The sequence below is a fragment of the Buteo buteo genome, chromosome 11, assembly GCF_964188355.1.
Source record: "Buteo buteo chromosome 11, bButBut1.hap1.1, whole genome shotgun sequence".
Lineage (NCBI taxonomy): Eukaryota > Metazoa > Chordata > Aves > Accipitriformes > Accipitridae > Buteo > Buteo buteo.
This window is the reverse complement of record NC_134181.1, coordinates 42,899,233-42,913,670: the sequence shown is the minus strand read 5'-3', so window position 1 is coordinate 42,913,670 and position 14,438 is coordinate 42,899,233. Positions and strand designations below refer to the sequence as shown.

Here is a 14,438-nt window from a genome sequence, read left to right as displayed (position 1 = left end):
GTGTCTCAGTCACATATGTGTTTGGACACTTGTCAATTCTTGTATTTTGTTTCCCTTGCTTTTTTCAGCTTTGGAATAACATGCAGTCTTCGTGGTTTACTCTTAACTCACCACTGCATAGCTCAGGATTTGTGACTGACATGAGGCAACGATGAACAACTAGCCAGGGTCAGGACTTGTCTTGAAATAAGGAGATTGGTAAAAAACCCCATCACCAGGAGAAAAACAAAACAAAAACAAAACACCTCAATTCTTTGGATTTTATTTTACTGATTTCATTACAAATATCCACAAAAAAATATTTCTGTGCCATGTATAATGTCCTATCAAATTCTGTGTGGTTCAGAAATGGTATTACAACCAGCAAGACTAGTATATGTCAGCATTATACTACTGCAAAGGACTGTACAATGCCCATTTATGTCTATGATCACAAGTAACTGGATATGTAACAATTTTGAAGAATGCATACTTAAAGTAAAGCTCTTAAAGAAATGCATAGGCATCTGAAGATGAGGTCCAATTCACAGATCTCTTACGTCAATGACTGTACTTATACTATCCAACTTCAGGAATGTAACTTCAATAGCTGGACCTACTTCCACCTTTTGAAGCTCCAACCAAGGTTCGAACCTAGCTTAGGTGCTCCAAACAGCCCTTTGGAAGACCTTTTATTTCTCTACTGAGTATATACAGAGCTCAGGGAGAACAAACAGCTAACACAGCCAGCTGTAAAGAGAACATAAAGTTGAACGATGCGAAGTTTCTGTACGAAGCCTGATTTTCAGAGGTGCTGAGTCACCTTTTGATGCCTAAATACGTATCTGTTCTCCCTGAAAAATGTGATTTGAACATCGTAAAGAGATTTTTCATTAGCACTAACCTTAAAAGGCAGGATCACTGTACTTTTATCCTAAATTCTCTTATTTGGATTGAGTTCAGAATACCTGTATTACCATAGCAGCATGAATAATACTTACATTCACAACAGACTCCTTGAATTTGATGTGAAGCCTGTAATTAGAAAGTGCAATGATGGCATCCTCTGCTCGTCCTACATACTCCGTACTCTCACCATGAAGTTCGATGAATGGGACCTTCAGAATGGGAAGAAAAATCTTTCAGAAACTGTTTACCAAAAATATGTACCTCCTGTAAGCAAACACTCAAATACACATGATCCCAAAAATCAAAATGAAACACTGCGGAGAATTCAGCCTAGCTATTACTGCTAAGAAGGAAAGTCTTGGGTAAGGTTGGTTCAGAGGTTAATTGTAGCCTTTTTTTAAAATGATTCCTCATTTTCTCTTCATTTTCCTGAGTGGTAAGTCCTTGGCCAGAGGAAAAAAAAAATAAATGAATTTTTATGAAAAATCTGAGCAAAATATCCTTACATTTTGGCAAGAAGTCTGACCAACCCCTTGATTTACGCTCTTGCTCCTTACCTAATGGAGAGTGGCATTTCCATAATGTTATTGCATTCATCCTAAAGCAGCCAAAACATACAAGATGAATTATCTTCTATGCTATTGGTCCCCAATATTCACTAAGCAAGCTCATGTAACCAGCTTAGACCCAACACCTAAATGCTACACAGCTTTAGTCAGTTGGACAAATCATACTTTTTGCTTCGTATTTCTCACTGCAAATACGAAAATGCACAACATGCTGCTGTTTTATAAAGTCAGAAAACCAGCAGTCATATTACACTGCACATAAAAATTGCAACTGTTTTAATTAAAAACGTGACTTAAGGCCAATTTAGCTGAGCCGGGTGAAAAGCGTAAATGCTCAACTTGAAAATAATTGGGTTTCATATCAGCTTAAATGAATTATTAAAATGAAACAAACTACTTCAGTTGATACAAGAGTGTCTATGTGGATAAATCATTTGAACTAAATTGATTTCAAAAGGAACTCTGGAAATTTAAGAAACCAAAAATACCCATTTTGTGCAACATAAGACTTTTGGCTTCTCAGTAACAGGAAGTAATGGTAGTGTTTAACTGGCTTAGTCTTATTTTTTTTAAAAACAGAGAGTTCTAAACTATGGAATAACACCTAGCACTTGAAATTACTACACAAGTAATGGCCATATTTTTCAGACACTCTAAGGAATCTCCTGTAATCTAATGCACAAGTTCTTTGTCCTACCAACAGTACATGAGTATTTAAAAAGAAAATGTGTTTCTCCTGTTACTGTGCTCAACTGAGAACAAAAATTCTATGTGAGAGGCCAGAGAATACATAGGTCAACTAGACATATTGTGATCTTAACTGGCAAGGAGCAGTGTGGTGATTACCTGAAGGTTCTCATCCTCTCGGATCAGCTGCTTCCTGGGAAAAATCTGATTAGCCTGGATGCATTCAAGGCTGTGCTGAGTCTCTTCATCCTGAGAAACAAAGTGTTACAGTTAACTTCAGCACTCCCACTTGCTGCTGCCTTCACCACATAGCAAGCTATCGATGACCAATGAAAAGCTCAAACTAGATGAAGTGTTTAGAGAATTCAGGTATCAGTAACTTACTAAAGTTATTAAACTTAAAGACAAGCACTCAAACAACTAAGCATGATATTAGAAACAGGTTTCTGTCCTGCAGTCTGAATAATAAAGTAAAAAAAACACCCAAAAAAACCCCAGACTTGTAAGAGTATTAGTAAAAAAGCATCAGCCTAGGCTAGTCTAGCACTACACTTAAAATTCAACAATCCCACATGTAAACATTAGTTCTCTAATGTTTTTCAGATTTTAGCCTATTCTGCTTTGTAAGAGACCCTACAAACCCCTTTTGCTTACCATGACAGGCCCTGGATAGGAGGAGAAATCCTCGTCCTTACTCACAATACTTTGAAGCTCCCCTTCACTTATTAAAATCTAGAAAACCAGAAAAGTAGAACGATGAAATTAAATTCATTTTCTTTTGGCAAATAAATACAAATTAACTTTTAAAGACTGAGAATTCAGCTATTAGAACATTGCAAGCAAACAGTAATTATGAAAAGATTAATTCCATATAAACTAGCTCTCCTGAGACACAAAATTGTTTCAAAATGTGTCTGGCTCCTTCTGTTCATTCTGAAAAATCATCTTTGAATGTACTGCTGGGAGAATACCCCTCTGAATGCAACAATTAGACCAATGTTTATATAATTTAAATTAAAACATGTTCATCTTTCTAAATCACTGTGAATTTTCTCCTAAGTCACTTGCAGATGGTGATTCACAAATACATAGGTTATAAAACCAAAGGGATCATTGTGATCATTCAGTCGGATCTCTTAGGTAACGCAGGTTGTCGGATCCTCCTGAAGTACCCTTGTTTCAACTACAGCATATTAATTAGAATTCATATAGGGATAGAATTCCTCATTTTATAGTTATGAGTCATTTTCTACATCCATGGATGTATCAAAATATCCATTTTCTTGCACCTGCCTTTCCAAGAGCTCCAGATCACTATACACTAGCAACTTACTCTCTCTACTATCTAACAATCCCCCAATCTTTTATCATCTGCAAATCTTCTGGAAATATTAAAGAACATACAGTCTTAATGTTTATGCAACTGACCCTATTTGGAACTAATGATGAAAGTGAATACAGGAGTTACAATCTGATTGAGATTTATCTTACAGTAAATTTTTTAAATTCAGGTAGGTTCTTCCCTTTTTTTTTTAAAAAAAAGGATTCGTTCAGATATTTTATGGGGTTTGCAGTCTACAGCACATAAAGGTACAAAAAAATATGTCAGTCAAGTTCAGTCAGTTCTCAGTTCATGTCACCTTACTTATAATATATTTCAAATTATCAGTGTTGTGGCTGACAGAAAACCACTTCAAATCCATCAGCTCACAAGCACACCACGACTGCAGGAAGCACTAACTACATCTTGTATATCGTACAGAATATTTGCAAAGGGAAAAGGAGCAGCAAATACACATATTCTGAAACTAAAAAACCCCACTGTCTAAAAGCAATCAATGAGAAGAAAGCATTACAATGTACCCAAAACCTCTGTTAAATAGGAGCATCACAATAAACAAAATGCTTTTATGTCCCCAGAGTAGGGGGAAAACATCATATAAAAGCTTGCAAGTTGGCTCAAAATTGCACAGCTCACAGAAGGACATGTGCGTGTGTATATATATAAAGGAGGAAATTATGAGCAGAATCGAGCTGGAATTAATGTAAAAAGTAGATATAACATCCCAATTTTAAACAAACAAAAAAAAAACCTAGACTACTTGATGGAAGTCCAAATCCATCAACTACAGAAACTCATAAGGAAAAACTAAAAAACAGCATAGAAATTTCCACGCCCGTAAGAACAAATGAGAGTAGGAACATTCTTTTAAGTTATCAGAAACGAAGGAAATCTAGAAATGCTACCTCCCAACAGCAAGATGAAGATAGCATTATTGTTGATATTGGTTTTAAAAAGGCAGAATTAGTTAACGTTTTTGTTTCAGAAGAAGCAGGAGAAGAAAGATGGTTCATACATAGTCCATGCTGTAACTGGTGAGATTCATTCAAAGAATCACAATAATTAAAGCTAAAAAGGCTATAAATTCATCAGGTTTGATCTTTCATATATCAGAGGCCATAAAATTCCAGCTCTTGTATTCAAAACAAGAGCTTGTGCTTGATTCCAGCATGACTTGGTATTTTACGTACGTTGTGTTTGGGTATACTTATCTTCTAAAACCACGTCTACTCGTGACTTGAAGATACCAAGAAAGGAGGGGTTCAGCAGTTCTCTCAAATGCATCTGGTTTCAGCTTCTAACCTTTGGTTCTCACTGTATGTTTTTCAGATTACAGGATGCACTATTCTCCTTGATCTACGATATTTTAAAAAATGAGCCTCCTGCTCAATCAAATTTAAAATGATCACTGGCTAAGCAACAGGCTTATTTGTCCAATCAACCTCTATCTTACAGCTTATCCATCAAGAAAGGTGCAGACTGGATTAACTTTGCAGTAGATCCTGATATAATGAAGACTAATGATTCAAGAGAAGATGGGTTTAAAAACTGTAAAGTTTACACAAATCCGCTTCTCCATCCTTAAAATAATGCTAAGCTCACACATTCAGCTGTCAGGTCTACAGCCAGCCAGAAGAGCGATGAAGAGTTAAGGCATATTTATGCAAACATTTTTGAGGAGAACATCTCAAGTTACCATTCCTGCAGGCTGCTGGAGGCAGGCTGCTGGCACAACTGCCTTCTGCAACCAGCTACCTCTTCACTAGTGCCAATTCTGCTCTTCCAGAATAGCAGCCACTGTTAAAGCCATTAAGACCAAACATTTCCAGATCAATTCACCTAGACAATTTATGTACAACTCGAACAAACATTAATAGTAAAGCCTTCTGAATATAAAAAAATACCTTGCTATTTCAGAAAATTCTTTCAACTTCAAGCACAATTATCAAAGAAACAACGACCTAATTAAAAAGATGAGCTTTCTTACAAATCTCAAACATGCTTAGTATCACTGATGAAAAGTTTTAATATATTAGGCATTGTGCTGTAACAAAATTGTTCTTTTATACTTCAGATTAGATATATTTATTTTTTAAAGTTTACTATATAACCATTTACATATTAATAAAAACAGTATTAGCTTAGAAAATTAGGTCTTTTAAAATTTTACAGCTGTGCTCCTAAAATCCAGCATAAACCATCAGCAGAGACTATCCAAATTACTGCAGAACAAGTTTCTTATTCTAATTGCTGCATTCATTTTGCAGCTTCTATTATAACAGTGTGCTTTTTACATGAATGTGAGACCCTTCCTTTTTAAAGTGAATTTTGGGAAAGCTGTGTGAAAAAAAGGGCGGTTTCAGTTTTAATCAGGATTATCAAATACAAACTGTGATGTTGCCAAGACAAATGGTACAAGAACTTATAAGACTAGTTCTAAAACAAATAGTTTGCATGCTTACACTGCTTCTAGGTATTAGTGAAACGCTTCACCAACTTAACCGCCACACCACAAAAGTTACTTCTAAAAATTGCTGGCAAAAATAGCAAGAAACATTGAGTTGTTAGAATGAAGTTCACTGATCTGATGGACAGTGAATATACTGAACAAAATAATTCAATTCCCATCATGTGAGCAAGCTGATCCCACTCCCTTCATGATCACTGGAATAAGCACAAGGGAAAGGAAATATATCACTGGGACCAGCGACAGGGACCACATGCTACTCTCAGTAGCAGCCCATACTGAGATCATATGAATTAACTCTGAAACCACACTTTCAATCTCTATTTCTTTCTATATCAAAGCTTTCTAATCCATTTCCATTCATGTGTTTAGCAAACTCTTCCAGGTTAATCATGTGACTAGAAAAAGAATCACAGTGTTTGTGTGACACCTAGTAAGGGGATTTCTGACCCTCACTTTAAGACCACTGCCTTAAAGTGAGAACAAGAACATTCTTCATATCGTCAACTCCAACAAGCGGCTCTGTTGAATTTTACCCATGATAATTAACACATCGTGCTACTCTGAAGGACAGCTTGATACCAAGTGAGACTAGCACATACTGGCTGAAGAAATTTATTCTCAAGTTGACTCACACCATTTTTTTTTTATTATTTGCAGAATGTAATCAGAATTCTCGTTTTGTTTAACTGCAGCTGGCAAATAATCAGCTCTTCCATGACAGTAAAAACCATTTCCCAGAAATGAAATGGGAATGTTCAAATACAGCTTAGATAACTGACCAAGAAAACATCTTCATAAAAAGTACCCTCAAATTCAGGCTTCTACTTATAAATAGGATCACAAATAAATAGTAGATAGCTTATATGCAGTGTAGTTTTATTGATAGAATTATTTTTTGTCAGGACTGAGGCCTAAAAAGGTTATGTTATCAATTTACTGTGCTGCCCTTTCAACTGTAGTTTCACATATATTAAATTACACCAAAATATGTTAGTCTTGTTAATTCTCCATCCTTATGTTCTGCTTGAAAGGATAAATGATTAGTAAAGGTTGTAACCTCAGACTCTGTTCAGCCAATATGGGAACATCTTAATTGCCTTTCGTTTCAGATGTGCCTTCTGATCTAAATTATGTACATAATTAAGACTAGCAATAACCATCTGTCTGCCAGTGATTCTACACAAAAAGATTATATAAATAAAGGATCATTCAAATTCACATACATTTAAATGTAGTTGGACTTAGAGCAAGAAAAGAGAAAAATTGGAGGGGAAAAAAAGGAAAAAGGATGTACCCAAGCGTTTCACTTTCCCCTGCCTTCCCTCTCCAGATCCTGAATTCCATTTGTTTTAGTATCAAAATCAAATTGAGTTGACCCTCAGTCTCAAAACATAGCTATTTCCATGCTGTTTCACAGTTGCCCTTTAAGTTTTAGATCAGAATGCAAAGAGTTTGACAAAGAAGCATTTGAAAATTTGAGAATGAAATATTCAAGAATGCAATCTAGCTTTAGCAAAAGATGCTTCTGTTACAAACTGAAACACTTCTTCCCCTTCCCAGGTGGAAGGAAATTATTCTGAGGTAAGGATAAATACTTAGTTTCCCACATTTCAGTCCCTGACAGCAAGGCTTCCCCTTCCCCCTTCCTGGCACTGCATATAGAAGTAACTGAATAGATTTCAAAAATATTTACTAGGGAAGTAGCTAACAATATGTACATTTGCACATTACTCAGGAATAGGAGCAGGATAGACAAAGAATCATGTCTGAAGATTGTGTATGCTAAGAAGCAGAAGGGCTCATGTCTGATGATTGTGTACGACTAAGAATCAGAAGGGGCAGGGGGGTGATAATTAAAGGTTGCAAATTCCAACTCAGTAAAATACTGATTTTTTTTGTCTAGCATCTTGGAAAATGCTTTATTTAATTAAGAGAGTAATCAATTATAACTGTAGAATCCACCTTCAACAGGTAGCTTGTCTTACCAAAATAATACAATTAACTTACCAAAGAATGAGAGATAATAAAAGTCCTCTTTGCCCCAGAAAGTTTCAAACTATACTCTTCCGATACTTCACATTGGCAACTGCAAATAAAAAGACAGTACTTTAAAACATGAACCTTCATTTGAAAAAAAAACCAACCCACTTCTTAAATAGCTAGCAACTTATACAAGAAACTCAACTGTTATGTTAGTTTGTCTTAATTAAAGCAGAAAAGTAAAAAGTATAACTACTATGGGAGTCGTAACTACTGAGATCTTAACATGCCCAAAGAGGGAATTCAACGATTGGACTCTGACAACATGGTTAAGGCCTCTTTTCTGGTAAGGAACAGTTCAGAAGTCATGGCCACAAAGCAGTTCAAAATTTTTTTAAACTTCTTTGGTACACAGAAATAAATAAATAAATAAAATGACTTAGCAATAGAGGCCACAGGAGGGCTCTTTTATAGAAGTTCCAATTAGTTTTGTAATGATCTTCAAAAGTGTTTTTTAATTTTACACTAAAATTAGCTTTTTCCCCCCCAAGAAAGCAGATGAAGACCTCCAAACAGTGGTTATTGCCTAAGTACTTTTGGACAAAGCTGCAAAAAAGCCAAGGTGAACAGCAATGCTCATATGATATCATTCCTCCCAGACCTATCTTTTTTACTTTCCAAGTGCTATACAAACAGTTATTTCCTCAAAAATAAATTTAAGTATTGTGTTACAAAAACATATTTGTCAAAAAAATTATATGGAGAAAATATCTCATTTGCTTCATTACTATGCAGTCACTTCAGTAGGTATTCACAGATGTCTTCTATAGCATCTGAATGACTGCTGGGACACAAAGTTCTATACTAAAATATCCAAATCCTAAAATTCAAGTTCCAGACTAAAACCAACCATTCCTAAAGCATACAAGCAGCCAAACTGATGGAATACCACTCCTTTGTATCCAGTGTACCAGAAGATTTGTTCTTCACAATAACTTGGAAGCTATCCCAATAGCTTGCTGCATGTGCCTGGAAAAGTCTAGCTTCTATAAACATAATCCTGCTGCTAGAAATAGTTTGCTTGTACTCTGTTGTTCCACAACTAGTGATAATGTTCACATTCTGGTCCATTAAAAAAAATATCTCTATTTTGCATTTATTGTGTCCTGTAGTTTATGGCTTATGACACGGAAAAAATAAAAATACTTTCAGTACACAAAAAAGGATGTGTAATTTTAGGACTAACGTAGTAGAAAGAAATAGTTTAAAAAGTACAAACTGAGATGTATCAAGCAAAAGAAATTCTAACATTTCATATGGTGGACATACTTCAGGGAAATCTCACATCTACATTCAGCTGTTATTTAAAAAAAACTGTGACATTAGGATGGTCTGCTTTAACAGAAAACGCCCTATGAATGATTACAGCTGTTAAAAACCTCAGCTAATCATGAATTACAATTTTATAAAATAGTTTCTAAAAGCAACATTTGGTTACCTGCAACAGAGGTCAACTTTTTTTATTATTTTAAAGTATCTCTCAACCAACAAGCCAAATGCCAATTCCAATAGCTTTATAGGTTGGTAATATGGCACACGAAGCAGAAAGGACAGAGTTTTACTTTGAGGTACCAGCTTGATCATGCAACAAGTTCAACTTTACAGCTGCTTGGTTGTACAAAGTCACCTTTGACAGGAATACTTACCAAGCTTATTAAGCAACAACAACAAAAAGCTATGAAGGCAGACTACGCAACTTTAGAGTGACTCTTCAGAGAGAGTTTTCTGGCCATATCCTTGCTTTTTAAAAGGCAAGATACATGGTAGACTTATTTTGTGTAGTTTAGGTCCAAGAAAAAAAACCTTCACAAAATCTGCAACAAGCTTTTTATTGAATTTAATGAGGTTTGGAAGAAGCCACTGAGTCTCAAGAGTTTTATAGAGAAGTTTAAAAACAGGAGAAAAATGTTCCAATATAAGCGTTAATAATTCCGCTTTATTCCTGCCAGTATTCAGAAAACACTTCACGAGACGCTCATCAGCATTCCTCTTGCATGGCTGCTAGTCACAGATAAGGACCTCAAACGTTATCACTTCCTAAGTCAACAACTTGTGCCAAAATAAAAAAAAAGCTGACTGTAAGAAGAAACATTGCTATGAATTCTACTACCATCTCAAACCCACTAATTACTTAAGGGAGAAGCCATTCCAAGTACTGGTGTATAACTGCTTAATTAATACAGCTAAGCACATCTAAGTTTGTGCCCCTGAGGAGGGCAATACAGCCTCGCCCTCTTGTGTGCTCCCACCATTTCCTTTGCATTAGCTCTTCTGCTTGATCCACAAAGAACAGATTCAGCACTATTAGGAAAGCAAAAGGTAGAAGATAAAGGGAACAGGACCATTTCAGTAAATCCTGCAAAGTCAAACTTGTCTACTAAAGGAATTGGCTGTGGACCATCTTTCTTATTAGGCTGTCACATTCTCATAGCTGGTTTGGTTTAGATTTTCTTATTTAAGCACAGGTGCTGAAGGACATATTAACATTGCCTAATTTTAAATATGTAAGAAGTAATTCTGCCATAGGGCTCCAGTACTTAAGGTGATGTGAACAGGAACACTTAAACTAAACTTTTGCTTTGAAACATCTTCTTAGGATCCTTCCTTGTTGACTATTTTGGGAACCTGGCCATTAGGTGAACACTTCAACTAGCACACAGGTCTTGCCTCCATTGTTTTTTCTTGGAAGATGCTATGGAAAAGTAGAGTAGTGGGATGATATATCAATCATACTGCAATAGTGAAACACAAGTAATATAATAGTGGGGGGAAAGTCAGAATAATGGTTTCCAAGTTGTAGAACTTCCATCCCTGGAGATATTCCAAACCTGACCAGCCCTTGAACAACCCAATCCAACATGCAAGTTGGCACTACTCTGAGCAGGGTGTTGGACTACATGACCTCCAATCTAAATTATATGAGTGAGAATGTTTTTCTTGACTTTTTTTTAATTAAAACATCGGCAAAATAGCTAGAAAAAACACTCTTGATAAGTTTTAATAAACATGTTTGTTTAAGCAGGGAATTGGAAAGTCATCACTTTAGTTTCTTCAGTGAAAGGCTGTATCTAGCAAGAACAGAAGAGGTATCATTTGATATGCATAAAGTAAAATGACAGAAGATAATAGCAGCTTTGGAAAAAAAACAAATACAAATTTTCTCTAGCCACAAAGCTATCCTCATAAAGATGTAGACAAAGCAAACCAAACTTTCTTCTGGTAACTGACTATTTTGAAGGTGTATTTTCTCCTCCCTTTGCTGAAATATGGCATTTCTGCACTGGTTATGCCACACCATGTCACAACCTTAGTATTACGCAAGCACAGCTTCTGATTAAAAGTTCTCTACTTCTGTTTACATTTCTAGCTTTGCAACATTACTGCTCCCATACAACCTAGCTCTGCAGTGGCTGAACCTTCTCTTGCACCATATTATCACACACCATTTCATCACCTTTTTGTTTGGCCGATTTCTGCTCAGCTTTAGCTCACACTGGCTATAGATTACTCTTTTCTTCCTCCTTCCTTTTTATGTTCTTCCTAGTGGATTTTTGCTCGCTTTCTGCCAGAACTATTTTTACCCTATTCTTAGTGTGCTAAGGAATAGGAACAGAGTGCTACTATCAGCTACCTACCACTTGGGGTGATGCAGTTAGCTTGTGGCTGAGCTAAAATACACAGAGGGGATGAGAGTATTGGGACTGCTACCCTGAATACAGTCACTCCTGAGGCTAGATAGGGTAAGGTTACTGCTTGAGAGTTTTAAAACATGCACACAGAGAAGCAGCGATGCTGATCTTCAGGGACGTATTTTCTGGTTTCTACTGCCATGTGTCCTCTATCATACACTGCACCAGATTAAGTTACATAATTTCCAGTTTAGAAAGCTACTGAATATGAAGAAGCATACCCACCAATACTCAAATGCATGAGAGAGTAAGCAGAGATCAACAGCCATACTGAATATCTCATTCCTGTAAGACAGGTGGGAAGTGTCCTACATAAGAGCATTTTGAAAGTGTCTTATTCCATTTTTCTGTTCTACCTGTGCTTCTATGAGTGAAGAATAAAATTAATTATAAGAGACCAAAGCATCAAAAAAGTTTTGTCAACATCTGCCACTGTGCTGACTCATACCTTAATGGTAGGTAATTTAGTTTCCTGTGGAACCCTTCGCAGGTAGGCATATTAGTTTCCTTCATCTTTGCACTCAGAAGAGGCATTAATCTGCTTTTAAAGCATTTTGATTAAGCTGATCATCTTTGCATACCAGTTAAAAATCATTTCTTACACTCTTCAAGAATTAAATGCAGAAGCAACAGTTCAAAGTTAAAATGAAAAACATCTCAAACAGTAAGCAAAGCTTGAAATGGCAAAAGAATGCAGTAGGCAAGGCAGTAGAAGCACTTCTGAGACTGTGGCTAATAGCTAATGGTAATAAAGAGAAATTTGATCTTGCATTAAGAAAGGTCCATTTTTTCCATAATGGATGTAAAAAAATAAAAATCAGTGGAACTTTAGGTGGGATTATAGTATTCACTTTAAGAGGTTTTTTAGGAAAGTGTTTCTGAATAAAAGATTATATATCAATATTCTCCTTCACGGATCTCAAAACCGCCCTGGTCAAAAGACCACAGCAAGCTTGAAAACAAAATCTGACAAAAATGTCACTTTTTCTTATAAGATTTCAATTTCTTTTCTTTTAATTCCTTTTTCATTTGGATAAAACCCTAAGATTCAAACACTGCAATTGTTCATACATAAGCCTGGATACAATTTACGCATCAGAGATCTTCTGATGAACAACTGGAAGTTTAAAGCTCAAATTAATAACACATTCTATCATTTTCCTTTTATTTCAGTTACTCCATATTCCTCAACTTTACGTACATGACAGACAAGTAACATCAACCAAGAAGGATGAATGAGCTACACAGATCAGTCTGAACTGTGCAGAGATCTGCAAGGATGGGATCTGAATCTAGTAGTCAGATATGAAAGCTGACAGGACACAGAACACTGACCAGAGCCTGAGCTGGTAGAAACTCAGTAGACTTGTGTAGGTTCCAAGCTAGAAAGTTGACCAAGTGTGTTGGGGAGGGGATATTATGTCAAAAGATAACCAAAGAGCCATGAAAAGTAGGGCAATATTAGACTGAAGTTACAAAACAGAAAAAGCAAGTGAGCAAGACCGAGACCAGGCGGCAGAAGTTTCCATTTGAAATAGCAGAACAGAGTAAGGAAGGGAATAATTTGCTCCTCATACATCCCATTTTTCCACTAAGGTCCTTACAGCCCATTTGCCATGACTCACACTCCCTCCCCTATTTCTTCCTTTCTGAAAGGCAACAAACAAATAGGGATAAGAGGCTGTTAATCAAAAGTCTCAAAGGTTTTACTCATCCTTCCAAAATACCTATTCATCCCCCTTCCCTCTGGTAACATTTTGCTTTAACTCAGTCCTTTGTTAACTGAATGAGTACTGGAAAGAGGCAGCTGCTGTTCTATGTCAGTGGCATTACACAACAGCTATCAAAACAGTCTCCTTACATGTTCTATTTTATTGACAGTCAATGCAACACTAAAGAGATCTATAAGTAATTAAAAAAAAAAGAAAGTTTTGAAAATGGGAAGAACCAAGAAGCAAATTTGATTTGAAGACTCCTTTGGAGTTTCAAGTTACACTCCCATGAGATTTCCTCCCCCCCCCATTGAACTACTTTAGGACCATGTACATGCAGTTACAGCTATTAGCTCCTAAGTGTGTTAAATTGACCTCATTTTCACCATACTTTGTCTGGCACAAAGCTTTTAAAACCTCTAACAAAACACCACTCAATGCTTTTGTCATAAGACAACTTCATTGAAATACCAAGTACCTGCTCTATGAATAAACATTTATTTCTCAAAGCATTAAGTAGGTTAAGTTACTACAAGGTGTCCACAACAGGAAACTCAGCCGCCGCCCCCTTGCCCCCCCCAAGAGGCTCAGAGCAATAGCACTGATCATCTACACAGGTAGGAACAGGCAGGACACAGAAAAGTGTTTTCTGTTATCAAGGCTTATAATGACACATCACTTTCTTTTATTGCACACCTTGCACAATGCAGTTATGGACTACAATTTTAAGCCATTAATTCTTAAACTGCATTGAAAAAACTGTTCTGTCAAGGAGGCCATTTGAGTAAGATGCATATCCACCTTCACCATCTTCATCTAGGAATAAGCAGCCATTCGAGAGGCTCAGTGTTCAATGACTTACAGGGGACTACCTTATTCAAATGTGAAAGTTAATCATTTCAAATGGCCTAACACTAGCCTTGGTAAAATTGTGGCACACTCCAAAAATGCCTTTTTTTAGTGTGACACTTAAGGTGGGTTTGCTTTAAAATAGACTACATTCGCATTCCCTGAAACACGATGAGCCATCTGACAGGGTAC

The 14,438-nt window shown here is 36.3% G+C and overlaps 1 protein-coding gene across 18 annotated transcripts in view; it reads right to left on the bottom strand.

The window, feature by feature from the left end:
* MTMR3 (myotubularin related protein 3) overlaps positions 1 to 14,438 on the bottom strand; it is an 83,755-nt gene that overhangs the window by 42,900 nt on the left and 26,417 nt on the right. For 6 of the 18 annotated variants that reach the window (XR_012652380.1, XR_012652381.1, XM_075041891.1 and 3 more), the window contains exons 1-5: positions 9,435 to 9,595; positions 7,964 to 8,042; positions 2,799 to 2,876; positions 2,304 to 2,393; positions 981 to 1,097 (exon numbers count right to left, since the gene is read on the bottom strand). Coding sequence is in view for 16 of the 18 variants with exons in the window: in XM_075041891.1 (XP_074897992.1) it covers positions 981 to 1,097; positions 2,304 to 2,393; positions 2,799 to 2,876; positions 7,964 to 8,042; positions 9,435 to 9,580 (510 nt within the window). In the remaining 2 variants the exon portion in view is untranslated. The other 12 variants (XM_075041899.1, XM_075041904.1, XM_075041900.1 and 9 more) reach the window with 8 other exon arrangements.